This window comes from Lepus europaeus, chromosome 2, assembly GCF_033115175.1.
Source record: "Lepus europaeus isolate LE1 chromosome 2, mLepTim1.pri, whole genome shotgun sequence".
NCBI classification, from domain to species: domain Eukaryota; kingdom Metazoa; phylum Chordata; class Mammalia; order Lagomorpha; family Leporidae; genus Lepus; species Lepus europaeus.
Window position 1 is genome coordinate 145,265,963 of NC_084828.1, and position 26,286 is coordinate 145,292,248.

Consider the following 26,286-nt stretch of genomic DNA (forward strand, 5'->3'; position numbering starts at 1 on the left):
TTAGAACTGATGAACTTTACAGGATATGAATTCAACATGCAAAATCAGTAGTGTTTATCTACAATAATAAAAATTATCTGAGAAAGAAATCAAGAGAACAATCCCATTTCCAAAGCTAAAAGAGTACTTAGGAATAATTAATTTTTTTTTTATTTGACAGAGCAACAGATAGAGGGAAGAGACAGAAAAGCCAAATAGGTAATCACTGTTAACAGTTCCATGTGTGTCCTTCCAATGTTTGTGTGTTGCAGGTTCATGCATACATACACTCAGGAAGTTTAAACATACTTTGTTAACTTTTTCAATTGAAAGTGCTCTTCTGAATTCTTTCTAAAAGCATTGAAGCTCCTTATTGAAACAGATCTGTGGAGAAATGCAGTAACTAAAATAAAAGTGGAGCTGCTCTCTTTGTTGGTGGGGTGGAAATAGAAAGCTATCAAAGAAATCTAGGGCTTTGTACAGGAGGCCTAGTTGAAGCATATCTACAATTTTTAATGACTGGAAAGTATTCCATTATATGACATGTGACAGCTCTGGACAGTTGTGCTTCAATCTCCTTTGAAAAAGGTCTGCCTTGAGGAATGTTTAGCTGAAAGCCTTTAGTACAGAGTGTGTGTTTGCTGTTTGTTTTTGGCATTGAATCATGGCCACATTTTCTCTAGGCCCTTCATCCTAGTAACTGACCACAGCAAGTATACTAGGGTCTGGCTATTTCTGTTCAATATGGAACTTCACTAAATGCAGTCTTTATAAGTGAGTTCTCTGTTGGGCTGTTAGACCAGAGCTGTACTTTTCTGGGGCTGTTCTTGCCTTATCTTCCTACCTTTCTCCTCTGCTTTCACAGTTGTCAGTCTTATATTAGATATGAAGATTTTTTTTTATGCTTTCTTAATTTTTCTCTCATTTTTCCATAGGCATTTCTCGTGTTAAGTTTCTTACACCATCTTGAATTTATTTCCCAGACAACCTTAACTGACACACATCTGCATGCTTGAAAAAAAATTTTAAGAAATTGAAGGTCATTCATATGATTTTTTTTAAAAAAATAAACTATCTACCCCCTTCTTGAAATGCTAAGCAAAACATCACATAATCAGCAATATTCCTTTTTCATATTCTGATGTATTATGTCTTGATTTATCATCTTCAGGTAGACTGTTCTGAAAGATAAGGGGATTATAGTCAACATTTGTCTAACCATTCATTCATCTTAATTTTTGTTCACTAGTGATTTGCTGTTTTTATCTTGTCAAGGCTTATGCTTAGTAATATATCCAAATTTGGGCCATACTTTATTTATAAAATTGAAATTCAGTAACATGTGCTATAATTATATAAACAATTTAGTTGGCCGGCGCCACGGCTCACTAGGCTAATCCTCTGCCTGCGGTGCCGGCACCCCGGGTTCTGGTCCCGGTTGGGGCACTAGATTCTGTCCCGGTTGCTCCTCTTCCAGTCCAGCTCTCTGCTATGGCCCGGGAGGGCAGTGGAGGATGGCCCAGGTCCTTGGGCCCTGCGCCTGCATGGGAGACCGGGAGGAAGCACCTGGCTCCTGGCTTCGGATCAGCACAGTGCGCCGGCCATGGCGTCCATTTGGCGGGGGGGGCGGGGGGGGGGGTGGAAGGGAGACCTTTCTTTCTGTCTCTCTCTCTCTGTCTAACTCTGCCTGTCAAAAAAAAAAAAAAAATTAGTTTGGGACCAAGTGATATGGTAGAGACTCTATAAGAGGATTGTGCTTCCGTATATTTTAGCAATGCCAAGGAAAATGTTCAAGTTTCTTTCTAGATGCTTTGCTGTCCGTTCCTTAACTGCTTATGTTGTCTTCAGTTAAGAGTACAAGCTACACTACTTGGGTTTTGTATCCCATATCAACAATTATTAATCATGTGATCTTGAGCAAATTGTTTGAGCTTTCTGTGCTTCCTAAGATCTGCACAATTGGTACAACAGTTCTTAGTAGTTTTTCTTTGCTACTGTTACAGATTGACACAAATTAAGTAGCTTGAAACAATGCCTATTTATAATCTTGCAGTTTCCTGAGGTCAAAAGTTCAGTTTGCTAGGCTGGGTCACTGCTTAGAGTCTCTGGAGGCTGAAATCAAAGTGTCAGCAGTTCTGAGTCTTTTCAGAAGGCTGTAGAGGGGAATCTATTTCCTTAATACTTCAGATTGCTGGCAGAATTGAAGGGGCTGTGGGACTGAGGTCTCATTTCTTTGCTGGCTGTTGGATTAGTGAAGGCAGGTCATGCTCAGCTTCTAGAGGACACTTGGATTACTTTGTTTATGGTTCCCTTCATTTCAGAACCAGCAGTGGAGGCTGGAGTTATTTCAAGCTTCGAATTACTGATTCCTGTAACTTCCTCTTACTTTTGAGGACTGGCAATTATATTGACCCTGTCTAGATAATCTAGGGTAATCTCTCTATTTAAAAAGCCTGTATGTAACCTTTTTGCATGTAATACAGCATACACAGGAGTTAACAGCAGGGGACAAAATTCATAGGGGCTCAAAATCCTGCCTCCCTCTGGTCTTCGTGATCTGTTTCCATCTCACATGCAACTAACATTCATCCCATGCCAAGGTGCCCAGTGGTTTCATTCTGTTACAGTTCAAAATACATCTAAATCTTGTCAGTCCAGAAAACCTAAATTCTTTGTGAACCTGTAAGACTAAAGAAAAAACTCCTCAGATAAGAAGTTGGGGGACAGTTATAGACACTATGGCTCAAAAAGAGGGAATAATGGAAAAAGGAGTCCCAAGTAATTTTAAAAGCTAGCTGGAACAACTCCATTAGAGGGGCCTGTGTTGTGGCATACCTGGTAAAGCTGCTGCATGCAAGGCTGGCATCCCATATCGTCACCAATTCCCATCCTGGCTGCTCCACTTTGGATCTAACTCCCTACTAATGTGCCTGGGAAAGCAGCAGAATGTTGCGCAACTACTTGGACTCCTGCACCCATGTGGGAGACTCAGAAGCTTCTGGTTTTTGGTTCCTTACCAGTACAGCTCTTGCAGCCATTTGGGGAGTGAACCAGTGGATGGAAGATTTCTCTGTCTCTCTGTCCCCGCACCCCCATGCCTTTCAAATAAATAAACTTTTTTTTTTTTTTTTTTAAAGGAAACTGCTAGATTTCAAGGACCGGTAATAATCCTTGTGGTTTACAGTTTCACTCTCTGGGCTTACAGCTGTGCCTTCTCTGATTACTTTTTAATTTATTCATCTTTTGTTTTTCTCCATGTTTGATGATTCTTGGATGTCCATCTATGTTGAAGAAAGATGAAGTTGGTCAGTTTAGGTAACAAGACTGAGGGTCTCTGCTCCGTGTTTTTTTCATCCATAGATTGTTTCCCTGGAGTTTGCATGTGGCAGGCTGCTTTACTCTAATGCATTCTGAAGGGCATGTATTTCTCAAAAAATTGAGGCAAAAGCAAAACAGTGTTCTTTTTATATGTACAACACAGACACACATACCATATACAGACACAAATAGTTTATCTGTGGCACTAAAGTTTCATGCTGTGGGCGATTAAGGAAAAATCAATCTCCTGTGGGGTTGATAATAGAAAGAAAGGCCGAAAAATAATGTCCTAAGGTATATGGATAACTAGGAGGCAGGTTGTTCAGATACCCACAGTTGACAAAATAATCATGACTGATCTGGAGAGTGGAATGTTTTAGCATCTCAGATGCTGCTCTGCTTTACTTGAGGCCCCAATACATACCGTAGGAGCTTTCCACAGATGTGTGTACTTTATTTAGAACAGTAGTTTTGAAAGTAAATCATTGTAAAAATTGAGAGGGAACAGGAGAGGAAGCAGGAGGAAGGGAGAATAGGGTGGGAAGTATCAGTATGTTCCCAAATATGTATATTTGAAATACATGAAATTTGTATACATTAAATAAAATTTTAAAACAAAAGCAGTTTTCTAACTTTTCAAAAGTTGTGCTCCATAGTATAAAATTTATTTTACACCACAACTTAGTTCACATATATATGATTTTATAAATAAGTTAACTGTAGTGAAAGTTCTGTGAAAGAGTACAAACTTGCATTTTCATTAAAAATTATAAGTTGTAACTAAAATGATTTCAGACCTATAGTTCGAAGAGCGCTTTAGTATCATGGTTTAATCTCAGGCTTGACAGCCTTTGCTATTAGCTCTTTCTTTAAGTAGGGAGAAGAGGAGAGACGCACTTGACAGCTATTTGGAATGCAGTTCTTTAATTTCTGATTTAGCTGATTTATTTACTTGATGATATCCCATTTCCCCATAACCTAACCCCTGCTCTTTGCATTTTAAGCTTGACGCCTATCTTTGGCTCTGCTAGGAAGATCCAAATTTCTATCTTTACTGTGGTTTCTTTGTAAATCTTCTAGGTATCATTCTGATCTGATGATGGGAATACCCCACCTCCACCCCCATGTGTTAGATTGGAATGCTTTTCTTTCTGAGTTTGTTTAAAAACAAAACAGCTTTCTGTACTTACCTGAAGACCAGAGGTGGGAGAAAAAGCACAAAATCTGGCATGTTGATTTGCGAGTGCTGTAGTGTATTTAAAATAACAATCTTTAAAAGTTTATTTTGATGTTTTCAAAATTTTCAAGAAGTTTCATTATTGATTAATGTTAGAATAGCCATGGTTGTTTTTAATGGTGACTATAAATGATTGAATGTGTGATGTGAACTTTCTATTTGCCTGTAGAATCTGATTATCTTTATTACTGTTTCTAATTGGTGGGTCATGGTTAAAAGTGATGCTCTTTGTGGTAAAGCTAACAAAGAGTTTTGAATCCCACTTCTGTAACTAATTAGCTCTATACTCTTGGACAAATTACTTCATTTCTCTTCACCCTGTTTGCTTATTCTTAAATATGTAGAGTATCCTCTTCATGGGACCGTTGTGAGAATTGCTAGGGCATATAAAGAAATTTCTTAGGATAGTGAGTAAGCACTTAATAACTTCTCATTTGTCAGCTTCTTCATCATAACCATACTTAAATATATATTTTTTTGCTTAAAAAGAAAAATTATCTTGTCCTCATGTTCATTTCAAAATGTGGGTTTCATAAGAGAATTGTTACTTTTGTGTTTTCAGCCTACTTGATTATTACTTTGAATTACCATGTTTTATTTTGCTGGAAATACTAAACTGAAAAATTGGCAAAGCTATGACTGAGTTAGCTAAAGTACATAGAGAAAGGATATGGAGTGATTAGATAAATGTCAGTTTGTTAGCATGAAGGGAAACAAACTTCATAGATAATAGGGGAGAAAGAGGGCATTGGATGGTTCCACAACTTATTAACTATGTGATCTCAATAGGTTATTTTTCCGTGCATCAGTTTCACTATAAAATAAGGTCGATAATAAGAGTACCTACCTTGGGGGCTGGTGTTGCGGCATTACAGGTAAAGCCTGTGCCTGCAGCACTGTCATCATACCCTTTGAGCACTGGTTTGTGTCTGGCTGCTCCACTTCTGATCTGGCCCCCTGCTAATGACCTGAGAAAAGCAGTGGAAAATAATCCAAGTGTTTGGGCTCCAGCACAAACAGAAAAGACAGGATGATGGTACTGGCGCTGGCTGTTGTATCTAACTGGAGAATGAACCAGCTGGATGGAAGATTTTTTTCTCTCTATGTCTCTCCTTTCTCTGTAACTCTGACTTTCAAAATAAATAAATCTTAAATACTTACTTTATGGGCATATTGTGAAGATCTCATGAATTAATAAACTAAAAGTGCTTAAAAGGTAATAGCTGCGGCCGGCGCCGTGGCTTAACAGGCTAATCCTCCGCCTTGCGGCGCCGGCACACCGGGTTCTAGTCCCTGTTGGGGTGCCGGATTCTATCCCGGTTGCCCCTCTTCCAGGCCAGCTCTCTGCTGTGGCCCAGTTAGGCAGTGGAGGATGGCCCAAGTCCTTGGGCCCTGCACCTGCATGGGAGACCAGGAGAAGCACCTGGCTCCTGGCTTCGGATCAGCAAGATGTGCTGGCCGCAGCGGCCATTGGAGGGTGAACCAACAGCAAAAAGGAAGACCTTTTTGTCTGTCTTTCTCACTATCCACTCTGCCTGTCAAAAACAAAACAAAACAAAAAAAAAGGTAATAGCTGCATGATATTAATATTATACTTGGATTTTGAATGAAGTGTTTGTGTTCAGAGTTTGTGTAAGTACAAAGAATACAGTGTTAAAGGATGAGTTTTTTTATATTAAAAGGAATAATTTATGGGTTTTTTTGTTTAGATGTAGCATTTTGGATAAAAGTATTCATAGTAATGAAAGCTTTGTTAATAGAATTATACTTTTTAATAAGCTTTATTTATTTGAAAGATAGAGTGGGAGAGAGAGAGAGAGAAAGAAAGAAAGAGATATCTTTCCATCTGATGGTTCACTCTCTAAATGGCCACAACTTCCAGAGCTAGGCAGGTCTAAAGCTGGGAGCCAGGAGCTGCTTCTGGGACTCTCAGATGGGTGCAGGGGCCCAAGTACTTGGGCCATCTTCCACTGCTTTTCCAGGCACATTAGTAAGGAGCTGGATCGGAAGTGGAACAGGCACCTGCTAATATTGCAAACAGAGGTTTTACTTGTTATGTCACAACACCAGCCTCGCTATAATAATACTTTTAATCATTGGGCTTTTCAAATTTGTTTTAATATGTTTAGGGCCATACCAAAGCATTGCTGGCTTTCTTATTCTCATTCTTAGTATTCCTAATTTCCCATACTTCTATTTTAGTAGTTAATGGTAGTTGCTGGTTTTTTTCTTTAAAATCCTTCCTTTGAAGTTGTAGAAGATTTATGGTTAGAATGTATATGCAACAGAATTTTCTATCACATTAATTGAAAGTCTATTTAAAGTGTTTTATCCAGAATATTTTTCTTTTCAGGGTTTTAGTGTTGGAGTATAGGTATGGTTTTTCTTTTTTGTCAGTTCTGTTCCTGATTTAAAAGCATTTTGAGTAGTACTTTTCATGTATCCTGTTTATATGTGAATTGATTGATTGAATATAGTTCTAGAAATTGATTTTTCTGGATTGCTGAATAGTGGTTGTTTTTTTTTTTTTTTACAATTTATTTAATTGTAGGTGTTTATTATGTACCAACGTTGAAGTTCCTTTGCAGAGATAAGTTTTATAAGATTTCTTACTATTGCAGAATTGCACACTGTTAAGGTGATTTTGTTGATAAAGGCTAGCTAGCTGTGCATCTCTTTATGAGAAGGAACTTTGTAGGAAAAGTTGGTTATCTCCTATGAATTGCCAAAAGAATGAGTTTCCTTGAAAATTGTAGGATATCTTTTGTATACTATTTGCACATCTTCATATATGTTTATAAAGTGTCTCATACATACATCATATGTTTACTACATTTTTGGCAACTTTGTCATTTGTGTGATAACCTGACAGTTTTGCAGTGCATTTCAGGATACGTTCATTACTCTTGATGGTCTGTTGCTAAATATTGTCTTGATGATTATTCTTTGCTTTCCTGTATCTTTTTTTTCCCTTGCAATTCTAAATCTGATATTCAGCTATTGTGTGCTATTAATTATAGTTCTCAATTTTTGAAATTTATAAACCATTATAGCATTTTTGATTCATGGGTAGTTAACCCCCCACCCTGCTTTTTTTTTTTTAAAGTAGTTACCCCATTAAAGTAATTGAGTTCCTCTATTCATTTGGATAATGTGCTATGTTGAGCTTTGGTTGTTAATTGATAGATGTAGTATCCTCTCTGTGAGAGCTTTTAAAATGCATAACACGTATTTCAGAAAGCAGTTGTTGCTATGGCAACTCTCAGGTCACTTGCAGCTCAGCTTACATGATTGGCTGTTAATGGAGTCTAATATGCTTGAGAAGAGAATTGAGCAAATGAAAGAGGGTTTTGAAGAAATCCTCTTGAACCACTTGAAGTTTACAGAACAGCACACAAAAATTTAACACTTATATTACTGTTGTGTCATTTTACTGGAAGTGCTTTTATGAATAATGAAGGTGAGACAGAACAAATTCCTTGAAAAAACTATTTTCAGAACCCTACTATGAATGTTGGAATCTTGTGCTGTCACTTTCCCTTATTTTACCATTTAAAGGAACACTTTCACAGCCGTTAGTTAAATTTTGTCCTCTACTCTCTGAAATAACGTACCTCAGAGGATTTAATTAAATCGAAGCATGGGAAGGTTGTTAATTGTGCAGAATCAGAAAGAGTACTAAGGCCGGTGCCGTGGCTTAACAGGCTAATCCTCCGCCTTGCGGCGCCAGCACACTGGGTTCTAGTCCCGGTTGGGGCACTGGATTCTATTCCGGTTGCCCCTCTTCCAGGCCAGCCCTCTGCTATGGCTTGGGAACGCAGTGGAGGATGGCCCAAGTCCTTGGGCCCTGCGCCCGCATGGGAGACCAGGAGAAGCACCAGCTTCCGATCAGCGCAATCCGCCGGCCGCGGCGGCCATTGGAGGGTGAACCAACGGCAAAAAGGAAGACCTTTCTCTCTGTCTCTCTCTCTCACTATCCACTCTGCCTGTCAAGAAAAAAGAAAAAAAAAAAAAAAGAGTACTAAAACCAGACATAATGTCTAAATTTACTCTAGTTGTGTGAATTCAGTTACAATTGTCTTTTACTTGGATTCTTAAGGTATTCACATGAATAACTGCCTCTTTTGGGGGGTATTTGGATTGTGTGAAAAGGGAGGTTGTGGTGTGTGCTTGCGATTTTGAGTCTATAAAATGAGAAAAAGGAAGCATGATTAAGATCGGCCATAAAAATAGTCACGCAAAATAACAGTAATATCTGTCTAAAAGTTTCATTATTGCCCATCAGCTACCTCTTTTGTAACTGCTGTTAGCATGAGGACTGTTTTACTAATTTGACAATTAAGTAATAGCAGATATAATGAAAATGCAATGTGGTATATATAAATCAGATAAATTTATTAAATAATAAGTTAATATTACTTCATAAGTGATTTCACTTTGTAAACACAACTTCAGCTAGTTAGTTCAGCCAGCGAAGGAAATAGGACTAAGGCATGTAGCTTTCTTTTAAAATTTTTATTTATTTTCATTTTGTTTGAAAGGCAGAGACAATGACAGATCTTCCATCCAGTGGTTCACTCCCCAAATGCCCATAACAGCTAGGATTGGGGCAGGTTGAAACCAGGAGCCTGGAACTCTATTCAGGTTCCACATGTGGGTGGCAAGGATCTAAGCACATGGGCTGTTCACCTGCTACCTCCCAGGGTGCACATGAGCAAGAAGTTAGATCCAAAGTGGAGTTCCAGGCTGAAACCAGGCACTCCAGTAGGGAATGCAGCTGTCCAGATTGGTGACAACCCTGTGCCAAACACTCACTTCTACCTTATTTGAAATATCTGTTGTTCCTACTTAGGATTTTAAAAAATTAATGATTATGATGGTAGTGTTGAAATTGCACTAATTAAGTTACAGTATGATGTTATATACAATATATTTAATTTTTTATTTTGCTGATAAAATAGTTATAAAAAGATGAGCACTTATTAACATACCAAATTGCTGTTGACTTATTTCCTAATTAAAGGAACTCTTAATAATATTAAAGAAAAATTTTTTATAATGGAGCTACATAGTGAGTGAAGTACCCTTATTAATTTGTGGACAAAACACTCTAGATGGTTAGTAAATGTCTTCTATACACTAAAATCTATTAAATTCATAATCATTATGACCTTTGGAAATTCTTTTAAAGTCATTTTGCTTTTAAATGATAATGTTCAGATGACCTGGTGACCATATGTCGTGATCTGCCTATGGCAGTTCTGAGAGTACCAAATGGTATTTTCGTACAGAATAATTAACAGAATAGTGCTACTTTTTATATTTAATACCAGCAAACTTAAAGAAAAGTACAGGAAATTGATGTAAAGATTCATAACTGTTAGATACAGTTGACATTTTAGTACATTTTTTTCTGTGCTTAATGTTTGATTACTTCAAAAAGTTCATGGAAAATGGAATTAAAAGAGATTGATTTTGGAGCAAAAGTTTTTTTAAGTATTTGTATAATTTTTTCTTAATTGCATGTTTTCCGTGTACTTTTTAGAGACTTCTCATATGCAGATTTCAAAATTGTTTGCACCAAAATAAATTTACCTTTTAAGTCCATTTTTCCTGAAGTTTTCTAAATACCTTTGAACATAAAACATGCATACAAGAGGTCATCCTTTATATATGTCTGTATACTGGCCACTTTCCTTCTGTATATAGCATTCTGAGTTTAATTCTTCTCAAACATTGTTTTTAGTGGTAAATAACATTTCAAGGGTTGGAGCAGATATTGTGGTCTATCAGGCGAAGCTACTCCTTGCGATCCCTGCATCCCATATTGAACTGTGGTTCAAGTCCCAGCAACTCTGCTTCCAATACAGCTCCTTGCTATTGTGCCTCAGAAGCAGCAGATGATAACTTAAGTATTTGAATCCCTGCTACTCCTGTGGGAGTTTTAGATAAAGTTCCTCACTCCTGGCTTTGAACTGGCCCAACCATGGCTGTTGAGACCATTTGGTGTAAGAACCAGGGGATAAAAGATCTCATTCTCTGTCTTTCCTATTACTTTATCAAATAAATAAATAAATAAATAAATAAATGTTTAAAAGATGTTCCAAAAGTAATTGGTCTGTACTTGTGATCATAAATAATTCAGGATGGATGAATATTGTTAAATATATTTCTGTGCTTATACATTTCTTGGTATTTGTTTTAGGAGAGATTCATAGAAAAGAAATAATTGGACCACAGAATATTGGAAAAGATCTAGACAACTATTAATTGCTTTCTAACAGAGCTTCACTCCCCAGATGGCCACAACAGCCAGAGCTGTGCCAATCTAAAGCCAGGAGCTTCTTCTGGGTCTCCCACACGGTTGCAGGGTTCCAAGGATCTGGGCCATCTTCCAGTGCTTTCCTAGGCCATAGCAAAGAGCTGCTTCAGAAGTAGAGCAGCTGGGACTCGAATTGATGCCCATATGGGATGCCGACACTGCAGGCGGTGACCTTACCTGCTACACCACAGCACAGGCTCTGAGCTTTTAATTTTTTGTCTTACAAATTTACTTGTGGGACTTAAGGTAGGGGTGGTTAAAGTAATCCTGACTTCACCTCATTACATATAGTAACTATTGACTCATCAAAGGTCTTTTATCTCATTTATTTGCTTTTTATCTATATTAATCTACTCTTTTTCTTCGCCTCCCATAGTCATACATTTCAATATGCTTATATATGTACACACACACACACACATACACATATATATAAAATATTGTGTGTGGGTTCTTATAAAACATACTGTATGGATTTGTTTCAAATCTTACCACTATCTTAACCATTTTGTTCAGTGATATTAAATATATTTATATTGTTATACCAGCCATCACTATCATACATGTCCAGAACTCTTTACATCTTGCAAATCTAAAACTCTGTACTCTGCATGGTTTTCTTAGTTAGAATGAGTAATTTCGGCAAAAAAATGTAATCTTAAGTAAATTTCCTCTTTGTAGGACAGGGAACTGAGGTACTACCGAGAAAAGAAGCTTAGTTTCTATAATGGCATTATCAAGGTCAGGATGTTGCATTATTACATTGTGTTTAGGAAACAGTAGTAAAATTAGTAGTAAAATTAGGATCTGAAATAAAAATTTTGGAGTCATCAGATACTTGCAAAAATTGGTATTAACTCAGTAACATACCTAGGGGATGCATCACATCTGGTCAGTAAAAACAGTTTACTGTTGGTTAAGAGCAAGATTGGTGAAGTTGCTGGAAGGGAGTACTCCATAAACCTGTGTGACTCAATGACTTCTCTGTTACATAATGCATATAATTGTATTATAATATATAGATACGTGGTTTTTATTTTTAGTAGTAGTATTGGTTAATGTTCCTTCATCTGTATACCTCTCATGCAGTATACGTTTGAAGTAAATTTTTGACATCATAGTCGGTAAATATTTTAGTGCATGTTTATAGAAGTTACTAGCTTTCAGAAACACTAAAAACAATCATTCTTAATACCATGAAATAGTCCCTACTGGTTTTAAAAAAGATATTTATTTGAAAGAAAGAGTCAGAGAAAGAAAGAAAGAGATCTTTCAGCCTGCAGTAAGGAGCTAGGAACTCTGTGGGATTTTCACCGTGTGCTGCCTCCCAGTCACTGCATTACCAGGAACCTGAATCAGAAGTGGACAGGAGACAAACCAATGATGAAGAGGCATATGTGCAGAGGCAGTTGGGACTGAAAATAATGAAACTATTTTATCTAATATAGAGCATGGGAGAAGGAGTAGTTGGAGAAAATAGTTGGATTAGCACTCCGAAAACCCTTATATACCCATTCTTTCCTTTAAATTCTCTTTCCTAAAACCCATAATGATATCCTTTAAAGTTGTTTTGGTGTTGGAGATAGAAGATGTATCTACAGAGTAGTGAGGTAACGGGAGTCTTTATGTAATTCAGGTTTGCCATCTTTTTTTATTTTTATTTATTTATTTTTTTGACATAGTGGATAATGAGAGAGAGAGAGAGAGAGAGAGAAAGGTCTTCCTTTTTCGTTGGTTCACCCCTCAATGGCCACTGCGGCCTGCGCACCGCGCTGATCTGAAGCCAGGAGCCAGGGTCTCCCTGGTGGTTGCAGGGCCCGAGCACTTGGGCCATCCTCCACTGCAGTCCCGGGCCACAGCAGGGAGCTGGACAGGAAGAGGAGCGACCGGAACAGAATCCGGTGCCCTGACTGGGACTAGAACCCGGTGTGCCGGTGCCGCAAGGCGGAGGATTAGCCTATTGAGCCAAGGTGCTGGCAGGTTTGCCATTTAATGTTTAAGTGTTTTGAGATTTAAAGTAAAATACCAGTTATCCCAGACACCTCTTATGGAATCATTTACTTGTAGGTCCTAGTTAGTAGAGGTTTTGTCATATTTCTAGAATGCCAAGTGTTCAATAAAGGCACATAACAGAAACAATGCATATTTGTAAGAATTGAGATATAAGAAATGTCTAGTAAGCTGTAAATTAAATAAAGCAGTCTATATTAAAACTGGTCATTGTGTTATGCTATATTAAACTTTGTCAATGATCATATCCTAGAATATTATACTTTGTATAACATTTTTTGAGCTTTTACTGATACCCTGAATTTTTATATCTCATTGGAGATGGTGAGCTTGGTTTGGTAGAGAACATTAGTGAAATAAGGAGGAGAAACCTGATCACAGGCATCCCAGGGGTATATTTAATCAAGATGATTGCCTTGGGCAGCTGGCTGGCATGGTGCTCCAGTGAGCAGTGATGGAACTGATTTTTCCAAGACTTTTATCCATAAACTTCACCTAATTTCTCACTCTACCCTCAATTTTGCAGTCCATGATATTCTGAATACTTTTCTAACGGGGAATACTTTAGTCCATTTTGAAAATTTTCATGAGGTTTATTTTTTCCTCCAAAATTAATTTTCTCCTCATTGGGGGTTATATTATTTCACAGTAAATACATAGTAACTGTAATAATCACTGTTTTCATATTATACAATATATTATCATTTTTAAAAAAAGGTTTACTTATTTGAAAGGCAGAGTAACAGAGAGGGTGAGGCAAAAGAAGAAGAGATCTTCTGTCCACTGGTTCACTCTGCAAATAGCCATAACAGCCAGACCTGGGCCAGGCCCAAGTCAGAAGACAAGAATTTTTTCTGGGTCTCCAACATGTGTGCAGGGTTCCTAGCACTCGGACCATCCCCTGCTGCTTTTCCAGGCACATTAGCAGGGCACTGGATCAGAAGTTGAGAAGCTGAGACATGAACTTGTGCCCATTTTGGATACTGGCATTACAGATGGGTGATGTGCCACAGTACCAACCCCATAGAACATTATCGTTCTACACTGATTAAATGTTCTTTTTCATTTTATCCTTCAGAACTGAAGGTTGGAGATAAGCAAATGTGATTGTAGGTTATATAAATTATCCCAAATTGAAATAATATCCTAAAAAATTGTCTAATTAAAAAAATTGAGAAGCATCTAGAGATATCTCCCATTGATGATTCCCTCCCTAAATGCCTGCTAGAGTAGAATTGTCCTGGACAAAGCTGGGAGCCAGGAACTCAATGCAGGTCTCCCGTTTGGTTAGCAAGGACCCAATTATTGAACCATCACCTGCTGCCTCCCAAGATTAGAAGGAACCCGGAATTGTGAGCAAGGATGGATCTTGAACCTAGGTATTCTGCTATGGGACATGAGCTGCTTAATTGGCATCCTAACCACTAGGGCAGTGCCTGCCCCAAGTGTCTAATTCTGATGTGCTAAATTGACATGATGTTTTTAAAAATTCCTTATGAATGACATAAGGGTAGGCATTTGGCTTAGTAATTAAGATACTAGTTAAGATGTTCGCATTGCACCTCAGAGTGTTTGGTTGTGATACTGCTCTCCTTTAGCTTCTGACTGCAACTTCCTGCTAATGTAGACCCTGTTGGGGGCAGCAATGAAGAGTCCTGTATTTGAGTTCATACCACCACGTGAGAAACCTGGATTGAGTTCCTGGCTATTTTAGGCATTTGAGCAGCGAAGCAGCAAATGGAGACTCTTATCTATTTGGCTCTAAAATAAGAAAATAAAACAAAAAAGATAACTTCAAGGTTAGAAGGCCTAATAAGTTGTAAACTGAACTTTCACCACATAGCCATGCTAGTTGAGTAAACAAATACTTCTCTTTGTCAGGAATTGTTATTCTACTCCAGTTTCCTACCGTGGCCATCATACTTGTACATCCTCAAGTCTTTGCTCAGATGTCACCTCTATGTCTAAGACCATCCCTTTAAAGGACTTTTATTTCTCATAATACTTCTCATGATCTCAAGTTGTTATATTCACATCTCTGTTTTATAATTTTATGAACTAAAAAGAACAGTTTTTATTTTTTTTCTTTTAAAGATTTACTTATTTTGAAAGAGTTACAGAGAGAGAGGTAGAGCCAGAGAGAGAGAGAGAGAGAAAGAGATCCTCCATTTCCTTGGTTCACTCCCCAAATGATCACAATGGCCAGAGCTGAGCTGGTCCAAAGCCAGGAGCCAGGAGCCAGCAGCTTCTTACAGAGAGAGGTAGAACCAGAGGGAGAGATGGAGAGAGGACCTCCATTCTGCTGGTATACTCCTCAAATGATCACAATGGCCAGATCTGAAGCCAGGAGCTAGGAGCTTCTTCTGGGTCTCCCATAGGAGTGCAGGGGCTCAGGGAGTTGGGCCATCTTCTGCTTTCCCAGGCCATATAGCCGAGAGCTGGATCGGAATTGGAGTAGCCGGGACTCAGACCGGCGCCCATATGGGATGCTGGCACTGCAAGCTGGGGCTTTAACCCACTACAGCACTGGCTCTGGAAGAACAGCTTTTAAAGACAGGGATTTAATCTAATTTATTTGCCATTCTATTTTTAACAATTATTTAGAAAGGTGCCTAATGTATAGGAATTGTTCTATAAATATTTCTTCAGAGTGGGAGGGGTGGGTACGGCAGGAAGAATAACAATATTCCTAAAGCTGTACTTATGAAATTTGTATTCCTTAAAAAATTAATTAATAAAAAAGATGCAAAAATATTTATTCAAATAATGTTAAGTAACATCTAAGCAATAGTTTTTTTGTGGTAGAAGTGTTAATCTGGACTGATTTTTGTCCCCCCAAAATATATGTCAGGTTTTAAATCATGTATCTGTGACTGTAACCTTACTTGGAAATTTACAGATGTGATCAAGTTAACATAAGGTTGTGTTCAAATTAGTGTGGACTGTAATCCAATATGTGTAGTGTTAATAAGCGAAAACAGAGATGCAGGGAGGAGGATACTATGTGAAGACACAGACATACAGACACAGGGCAGATGGCCATGTGAAGATGGAGGCAGAGATTTAAATTAATGCTGTAGCAAGCTAAGAAATACTTGGAGGTGCTGGAAGCTGCACAAGTCAGGTGGGATCTTCCTCTGGAGGCTTTGGATAGGGCGTGGCTCTGCTAACACCTTGGTTTTGGACTTCTAGCCTCCAGAACTCTGTGAGAATAAATTGCTGATGTTACAAGGAACCCAGTTTGTAGTACGTTGTTGTAGCAGCCCTAGGAAACTAATATGAGGGAAGAACCTTAGGAATGCAAAATATAAACATGAAGACAAAAGAAAATCTTATGCTCATTGTTGTATCCTCTGACTTTTCAAGTTCTTTGGTTAGTCATTTTCTTAATGGGAGTAAACATAAGTTTTATTAATTTTATTTGTTTATTTGGTACACTGCTGTTAACCTCCATGTGTTATGCAAATAGTTTTAAGTAATTGAGTAGTTATCATAGTTTCAATTTCTACAGATTGAGACCATATTGGCTAGGGATAGGAAAGGGGAACTGTATAGCACTAATAACCAGCCTTTTATAAATGGATTATTATTAAGTGGATTACTAAGACTTAAAGAAATATTACATAGTGATTTAGATGTCTCCGTCGGATATCAGAGTACCTCAGTTCAATTCCCAGCTTCAGCTTCTAATTCCAGCTGACAGGTTGTGACTCAAGTAGTTGGGTTCTTGCCACAAATGTGGGAGACCTGGATTGAGCTCTTGCTGCAGGCACTGGCCCAGCCCTGTGTGTTTCAGGCATTCAGGGAGTGCATCAGCAGATGGGATCTCTGTCCCTTCCCTTCCTCCCTTCATCTTTGTCTCACTACCTCTTGGATAAATTTTTTTTAAAAAAGTTTTGAATCTTGTGCTAAAAATGGAAAGGCCATTTGATAAGATACTTGACCTATGTTTTCCTTCATGACTTAGATCTTTTATTGACATCTATTTTAGAATATAATTTAGGAGTTGGTGTTCTTCTTTGGTTAAGCATGTTAGTCTTTAATACACTTGAAAAAACAGTATCTCACATAACTGTACCACAGTACAGTTTTCAAAAGCTAAAAGGTAACTGGCATATTAGTATGCAGACTTCATTCAAATTTCATTAATTGTCCTACTAATGTCCTTTTGCATTTTTTGGGACCAATGTAGGGCACACATTGTATTTAGTTGCCAAGCTTCTCCTTTAATCCAGTACAATTCTTCAGCCTTTTTGTATAATGACATTCATACTTTGGGGAAATGCCTGTTTATTCTGTTGAATGTTCCTCAGTTTGGGTTTATTTGATTATCCTTGTGATTAAATTCAAGTATGTCCTTTGAACAAGAACACTACAAAAATGAAGTTGTATCCTCTGTCATATTAGGAGGCAGTTGTTGCTATGTCTCATTATTAGTGATTTTAACTGTAATCCTTTAGTTGAGGAGGGTCTTGCTGGGTTTCTCCACTGTAATATTACTGTTTTTTCCCCCTTTTGTAATTAATTAGTGCCCTGTGGCCATATATTTTGATACTGTACTTAAAGTTTTTAATATTTTTGCCCTACAGTTTTAGTATCCATTAATGATTTTTACCTGAAAAAATTATTGTGTTGTATCAGATGATTTTCCTGTCTCTGTCATTCCTGCTAAGTTTACTTATTCTGCTCTAAGGAAGAACTTTCCCTATATTCCCATTTCATTTATTCTGAATGAACTGTTGTTCTTTAGGTTAGAATCCATTATAATCTAGGTTTTTCCAATATAACTGTTAAATTTGGAAGAGTTTTCAAATTGTAAGATTAAATTGGAATATGGTTTGAAAACTCACATGTAGCTCTGTCTGGATTTAATACAACAATTCAAAATTTGCTACTTTATCATTCAAGAAACAATATTTGTTCAGAATTCTCAAATACAAAAGACCTTTTTGTAAACAGGTACACAAGATTATAATTTTTATGTTTTATCTTGTTTGGACCTCAAATTTTAAAGTTGAATTTAGCTGTGGAATTTATTAAGAATCCATTCTTCCAGGTCACCACCCCAGGGGATTTTTTTTTTAATCCCTGCTGCTTTATCAGACTTAAAATATGTCCAAAACTATTTTTTTTGGTCTTCGTAAATTTTGAGTTAAGAGTAGTTACAATAATTTCAACATTTTAAGATACCATCACTGACTAATATTGCCTTCATTTAGTAGGTTTAATTTTTTTATTATTTATTTACTTGAAAGAGTTACACAGAGAGAGGAGAGGCAGAGAGAGAGGTCTTCCATCTGATGATGATTCTCCCCAATTGGCCACAACTGCCGGAGCTGCGCCAACCCGAACCCAGGAGCCAGGGGCTCCTTCTAGGTCTCCCACGAGGGTGCAAGGGCCCAAGGACTTGGGGCATCTTCTACTGCTTTGTCAGGCCATAGCAGAGAGCTGGATCGGGAGTGGAGCAGCCGGGTCTTGAACTGGCGCCCATATGGGGTGCCAGCACTTCAGACCAGGGTGTTAACCCACTGTGCCACAGTGCTGGCCCCTAATAGGTTTTAAATATAGGTAGAGGGACCATAATGGATGGAGGAGAGCAAGAAGAGATGGTATTGACTTTCAATGACCACTGTTGTTGCATCTCTTTACTCACTGAAAGTGTACTATAATATTTTAGTATGTCTCCTGGAAAGTACAGATTTATCCCTAGTTCAGAGAACACAATTATATAAGCATTCCACTTTGAGATGTGTTTATTATATTGTTCTTGTTTCAAAAGTAAAATTTACATTGTAGAGCCAGTTTAGAGAAGACTTTACTCTTGAGGTATAAATTTTTGTAGAAATTTTAGTTCATGATTTTTGTTTATGGGAAATTTAGCCCAGTGGCATTAAAAACATATAGTACTCACATACTTACACACTCATATTTTAATGGAAATTGAAAATAAAAAGATTGGTGTTTAATGATGTTTGATGATGTTAATGATCACCAGATGTTGAAAAATTCTCATCTAAGTGTTTTTGTTGAATTTCATGGTTTTTTATTTTTTCATAAGGCTATGGTGAAATGATGATGTTTAAGCACCTGCAAAATCAAATTTTATTTATTTGCAAGGCAGTGAGACAGAAGCAGAGAGGGAGTTCCCATCCACTGGTTCACTCCACAGATGTCCAAAACTACTTTTGGCCAGAACAGAAGTCAGGAGCTGTGAAGGCAATCCAAGTCTCCCTTGAGAGAAGTAGAAACCTAGTTACTTGAGTCATCACTGCTGCTTCTGAGGATCCTTGTTAGAAGGAAGCAGGAATCAGGAACTGGAGGCTGAAATGCCTGCCCCCTTTTTAAGGGAGAGATTTTGTTACAAGTATTTTTATCTTAGAATCTGTTTAACAGTAGATATTTGTATAGTAGGCTAAACCTCTGCCCGTGGCACTGGCATGCCATATAGTTGCTGGTTCATGTTCTAGCTGTCCTTCTTCCCATCCAGCTCTCTGCCAATGGCCTAGGAAAGCAGTGGAAGACGGGCTAAGTTGTGCTTGGGCACCTGTACCCAGTGGGAGACCCAGAAGAAGCTCCTGGCTTTGGATCAGCCCAGCTCTGGCCATTGAGGCCATTTGGGCAGCGAACCAGCAGATGGAAGACCTTTCTGTGTCTCTTTTACTGTCCGTAACTCTACCTCTCAAGTAAATAAATAAAATCTTAAAAAAACCCAAAAAACATTTATTTGCTGTAGTCAAAAACATTTTTGTTTGCCATGCATAGTTGCTTAAATGGGGTTGTGCTTTCTTCATGAAGCTGTTAGTCATCGGACAGTTGTTATTTGTATGATAGGTAGAGCCATTTTTAAAATATTTAAAAGAATATAATTTTTCATTAGGGGGAGGTCAGTGTATGTGGTGTTTGAATTTTCAGAAAACTAATTTTTAAAAATGAAGCATTTTCCTACACAGTATGTGGAAACAAATTATTATAATGTTAACAAAAAGAGCTGTCAATTTTTTATTTGCAAGCCTTCTGTCATATTTGGTCCAGGATGATTTAGTATAAGGTGAGTTAATTTCTTTTTTACTTGTTAGCTATTTTAAAGGCTGATGACTTTATAGAGCTTTTTAAGAGCATGCCAACCAATAACACCTATTTCTGATTGGCTGCTTGTGTGATTTAAAGAGCACTTTTTTGATACAATTTTGGAGATCATTATATTTAAGATTCGTTATTTAAGCTTAAAACTTTCATTTAAAAATAAGATAATACATGTCTGCAGTTCTTTCTTATAATGTTTTGATTAAGCAGGATAGTAGAGATTTACGTGACTATTCAGACCCTGCCATAAATCCACAGTTTAAATTCCTGCAGTCCTTTCATTGTTTAGGACCTGCTTGTTGCTGATCCGATGTTTTAGTTCATGTCAGATTCTTTTCTGTTGGCTCTACTTGTCATTTTTAATTTTCTTCCTCTTTGCTAGATTTTTTTAGTTAGGATCTGACTTTTGATTGTAATCTCTCTATAAGGCTCTAATTTGAATCTGTATAGCTGATGCTCTTTTTTCTACTCTTTTCAGAAAGTATCCTAGTTGGATTGCTGAAACCCAAATCATTCGCTTGCCCAAGAGGCAATATTTTTCTCCAGAGAACAACCAGATGTAGAGCTTGCTATAAACTTTTTATAGCTATAATATTTTATAGATTACCAGAAATGAGGAATTTTAATTAAAAGCTCAATCATATAATTAGTATTTAACTAGTTAGAAGTCATAATGAGGGTCTGATAATGTACACAGTAGGTTAAGCTTTTGCCTGCAATGCTGGAATCTCATTTGAGTGCCTAGTTCCAGTCCCAACTGTTCCACTACTGATCTAGCTTCCTGCGTAAGTACTTGGGCAAGCAAAGGAAGATGGCCCAGCTCCTTGGGCCCTTGCCATTCACATGGAAGACCCGGATGGAGTTTTAGGCTCTTGGCTTCAGCTTAGCCCACTCCTGGCCATTTTGATGATTTGTAGAGTATACTAATGGATAGAAGATCTCCCTCTCCTTTCCTTCTCCCCCTCCAGAAAAATTCATTAAGAGAAAAAGATTCCATTTGTAGTAGCATTAAAAATTAAACTTCATTAGCAAATTAGCCACTTATTTCCTCCTTTATGAAATTTTGTATACTAAGATGTATGGTATGGCTTGGCCGGCGCCGTGGCTCAATAGGCTAATCCTCCGCCTTGCGACGCCAGCACACCAGGTTCTAGTCCCGGTCAGGGCGCCGGATTCTTTCCCGGTTGCCCCTCTTCCAGGCCAGCTCTCTGCTATGGCCCTGGAAGGCAGTGGAGGACGGCCCAAGTGCTTGGGCCCTGCACCCACATGGGAGACCAGGAGAAGCACCTGGCTCCTGGCTTCGGATCAGCGCGATTGGAAGGTGAACCAACGGCAAAGGAAGACCGTTCTCTCTGTCTCTCTCTCTCTCACTGTCCACTTTGCCTGTCAAAAAAAAAAAAAAGTTTTTTTTTTTTTTTTAAAGATTTATTTATTTATTTGAAGAAGTTACACACAGAGAGAAGGAGAAGCAGAGAGAGCTCTTCCATCCACTGTTCACTCCATAATTGGCTGCAACAGCTGGAGCTGCGGCCATCCAAAGCCAGGAGCTTCTTCTGGGTCTCCCACGCGGGTGCAGGGGCCCAAGGATTTGGGCCATCCTCCACTGCCTTCCCAGTCTAGAGCAGAGAGCTGGATCGCAAGTGGAGCAGCTGGGACTTGAGCTGGCACCCACATGGGATGCCGGCACTGCAGGCAGCGGCTTTACCCACTAGGTCACAGCACTGGCCCCATGTCTTTTATATTTGCTCATTGTTAAGGTTCTTTTCTATGTGCCAGACATTGGTTAGTTCTTTAGGATTAGAAAGAGAAGACATTTCTCTCTAAAGCTAGATATTGGACTAAATCAGTAAAAATATGTGGCAGATTATTGTGTTTCTATACATGTATACATTGTGTTACGATCAAACTAGGGTAAGTAGCATATCTAGCACCTTAAATATTGATAATTTCTTTGTGGTGCAAACATTCAGAATGCCCTCTTTTAGCTATTTTAAAATGTACAATATCTTAACATTAACTATAGTCACATTCTGTATTTATATGTTTATGTGTATGTATATTACATTTTATTTACTCATCTGGTCATGAACACTTAATTTAATGCTTTGGTTATTACAAATAGTGTTGTAAGAAGCATGATTGAGCATGCTCTGACAGACTGATTTCTTTCTTTTTTTGTACATGTTTCTAGTTGTGGGATTATGGGATCATATGACAGTACTGATTTTTCTTAGGAATATCTATACTGTTTCCTTAATGGCTGTACTATTTTATATTCCCACCAATCTTGTGTAAGTATTCTTTTTTCCCTAGCAGTTATCTTATGTCTTTTTGATAATTACCATTCTCCCAGGAGTGTATCTTAATGTGATTTTGATCACTATACTTGATACTATACTCACTGTACACCCCCTGTGCAAACTCCTGTTTCTAGCATGCACCTTTTTAATTCACCAAATATTTACCAGAATTCAAGCATTAAGGATGAATGAGATGAATGAAAAGGGCAAAAATGATCTGTTTATGTGGGATTTACATTATGCCTTTGTTTTTATCTGCCACTTCTTCCTGTAGCTAGAACTTTATAGTCATTTAAGAGTTCCAGATATTTTACCATTAATTGCCCTCAAGAGCTGTATGAAGTACGACTACGCCTTTTTTAAATAGATGAGAATACTGAGACATACTGAACTCACTTTCAGAGATAGAAAGTAGCATACATAGTATAAGAGCCCAAACAGACTCTTGAACCTAAACTCTTAATTGTTGCTGTATATTTCCTTTTGGTTACAAAATTTGTGTTTTATTTTTTTTTTCTTAAGAAACTGGATTTTTACATCTATGTAGACAAGCTAATTCTTTTTATTTTATTTTATTATTTTATTATTGAAAGAGTTAGAGAGAGGTAGAGACAGGGAGAAAGAGAGAGGTTTTCCGTCTGCTGGTTCACTTCCCAGATAACCACAGTGGAAGGAGCTGAGCCCATCAGGAGTCAGGAGCTTCCTCCAGTTCTCCCACATGGGTGCAGGGGCCCAAGCACTGGATCATCTTCCACTGCTTTCCCAGGCCATGAGCAGGGAACTGGATCCGAATTGGAGCAGCCAGGATTTGAACCAGTGTCCATATGGGATGCTAGTGCTGCAGGTGGAGGCTTAACCTACTATGCCACGTTGCTGTTCCCAAACTGTGATCTTTAGAAATTGTTCTTAATTTAGTTTGTAGCCATTTATGAAATAGTATGTTATACTTTGAATTAGGCTATCAGTTATGTTCTATGTCCTTCTTCACCCACCCTTCCCTTTTTGTTTGTAGCATAGTACAAGGCAAGTGAATGAGTGTATTCCATTTGCCTCTTTGTGTATGTACTTGAACTCTTACATACATGTGATTAAATCCACCCAGGATTATAAGATTGTCTGGGGCGGGGGCGGGGGTGGGGGGAATGGTTTGATGTTGAAATTGGAGATGACCCCCTAAATACTGGCATGCATAAACAAGGCAGCATGGTACATTTTAAGCTTTTATTTAATGAGAAAGATGCATGGGAGAGTGAGAGCTTTATTAAGAGAGAGAGATAAATCTGGGTTCATACTGAGCACCAGGAACCAGCTACATGGAGGAGCATCTAGGCCTGGAAGCCTAGGGCGCATGGCTACAGCAAGCCCTCTCCTGGCAAGAGGCTAGGGAAGAAGAGAAGGCCAGGACATACCCTGTCCCAGGCTTTTAACCCACTTCCAAAGGGGAGTAATTAATTAACGTGATTGGCTGGTGGGCACCCAGGTGTGGCCAGGTAGGGGCATGAGGTCACACAGGGGTGTGGTGAAGGCATGGTCTTTCAGCTCACAAACCTAATCGATTTTAACCTGTATGCTTGCCTACCTCATTATCTGGACAGATATTTGCTAGATATCTGTTAGATACCTTAACCTGTGGACACAGTATTTACTAGGTGTTATTTAATGTGATTTTATTAGGTTTTTAATTTTTAATTTATTTACTTTTTATTTATTTATTTTGCAAATGTATCAGCCATTTATTTTGGTTGTTTTTGAAGCAAACAGTTAAGCTTTCCAGATCAGGACTGGCAAATGAGAGTAAATAGAAGCTTCTGGGTAGAGTGAGGAGTAAGGGGGAGAGTAGTCTTAGATCTGTATGGCCCCATGTGCTTTATTTCTTGATTGTTAACCTCTCTTTCTTTCACTGCATATTCCTTTTAAAAAATAGTTTATATATTTTTTTATTTTAAGATAATATTTGCAATTTACTTTATAATCAAAGGCTTAATGGCTCCACTAAGTAAAGATTTCAATAAATAAAAAGACCGTAGTTGAGCAGGAAAATAGGCAAGAGCTATGTATCATAATCAAATGAAAAGATGTTCAACTTCATTCTTATAAATTTGAAAACAGTTATAAAATCATTAAAGCTACAGTAATATATAATTCTTAACAATTTGAAAAGTATTTAGAACAATAGATTTTGGGTTTTAGGGAATTTTAGGTTCGTAGCAAAGTTCAGAGGAAAATACTGAGAGTACCTTTGCATTGGCCCACCTTTGTCCACTATCAATATCACACTGGAGTGGTACATTTTTTTATATTTGATGAACGTACATTGACATGTAATTATCATCCAAAGTGTATGCTTTATATTAGAATTCACTTTGGATGATTGATATTTTGTGAGTTTAGACAAATCTACATTCCCTATTAAATAAATAATAAATAAAATAGTAAGTAAAATAGCTTCACTGCCCTAAAAATCGTTTCTGCTCTGACTGATCTTTTTTTCCCTGTTCCTGTAATCTCTGGCATCCCCTGATCTTTTGATAGCCTAGTATTTTGACTTTTATAGAATATCATATAGTAAGAAGCTTCATCTGGATCTCCCGCATGGGTGGCAGGTGCCCAGATACTTGAGCCTTCTCTTAGGCACATTAGCAGGGAGCTGGATCAGAAGTAGAGCACTCAGGACACCAACTGGTGCCCATGTGGGATGCTGGCATTACATGTACAGCGTTGCCGGCCCCACCACAACATCGGCCCCTCCTCTCTTTTTAATACCAAACAATATTTTGTTGTTTAAATGTACCACAGGTTATCCTGAAGTGCATGTTGGTTTTTTGCAGATTTCGAAAATTATGAATAAAGGAGTGGTAAACAACATTGTACAGGTTTTTATGTGTGTATATGTTTTCAACTTTTAAATGTAAATACTAAGTAGTACAATTGCTGATAGTGTGATTGATGGTACTCTATATATTGTGATATAACCACTTTATTTTAATATAATTGTTTTCTGTTTTTGCTTTAAAGGATTGCCTTGTGGTTGTTAAAAATTTTGCATTCTGCAGCGCTTGAGTATTTTCCTGCATTGTGGGACAAACTTTCCAGCAATGATTACCTCAGAGTTGCCAGTGTTACAGTAAGTATTATAGTTTTATTTTTTTGAAGGAAAAATTTGTACAACATATTTGGACAATCCATTTGGAATCTGTGCATAGGGTATATAATTATTATATCCAAACATGGCCCTAGCTGTTGGAATGTCAGCTTGTTTTCTGATATGGTGATTTCTTCAAAAATTCATGAAAAGTTTGTATCATGAGTAAACTATGGAAGGATTTCAATATGTTCTGTTTTCTGTTTTTTAAGATTATTTATTTGAAAGGCAGAGTTACAGAAAGGCAGAAACAGAGAGAAAGAGAGGTCTTCCATCCCCTGGTTCACTCTCCAGATGACCACAGTGGCTGGAGCTGCGCTGATCCGAAGCCAGGAGCTTCATCTGGGAACCCCCACATGGGTGCAGGGGCCCAAACACTTGGGTCATCTCGTACTGCTTTCCCAGGCCATAGTAGAGAGCTGGATCGGAAATGGAGCAGCTGGGACTTTAACTGGTATCCATATGGCATGCCAGCACTGCAGGCGATGGCTTTACTTGCTACACCACAATACCAGTCTCTCTCTCTCTCTCTCTCTATATATATATATATATATATATATTTTTTTTTTTTTTTTTTTTTGACAGGCAGAGTGGACAGTGAGAGAGAGAGAGAGAGAAAGGTCTTCCTTTTTGCCGTTGGTTCACCCTCCAATGGCCGCCGCAGGTAGGCGCGCTGCGGCCAGCGCACCGCGCTGTTCCGATGGCAGGAGCCAGGTGCTTACCCTGGTCTCCCATGGGGTGCAGGGCCCAAGAAGTTGGGCCATCCTCCACTGTACTCCCTGGCCACAGCAGAGAGCTGGCCTGGAAGAGGGGCAACCGGGACAGGATCGGTGCCCCGACCGGGACTAGAACCCAGTGTGCTGGTGCTGCAAGGCGGAGGATTAGCCTGTTGAGC

At 38.2% G+C, this 26,286-nt stretch overlaps 1 protein-coding gene across 4 annotated transcripts in view; it reads left to right on the forward strand.

The window, feature by feature from the left end:
- STAG1 (STAG1 cohesin complex component) overlaps window positions 1–26,286 on the forward strand; it is a 362,716-nt gene that overhangs the window by 67,401 nt on the left and 269,029 nt on the right. For 2 of the 4 annotated variants that reach the window (XM_062214276.1, XM_062214273.1), the window contains exon 2: window positions 25,265–25,373. The exons of 1 other annotated variant lie outside the window; for it this stretch is intronic. In XM_062214276.1, the coding sequence (XP_062070260.1) occupies window positions 25,345–25,373 (29 nt within the window). In that variant the 5' untranslated portion in view covers window positions 25,265–25,344. Of the gene's footprint in view, window positions 1–25,264; window positions 25,374–26,286 lie in introns of those variants that run through there. One more of the 4 variants, XM_062214281.1, reaches the window with a different exon arrangement.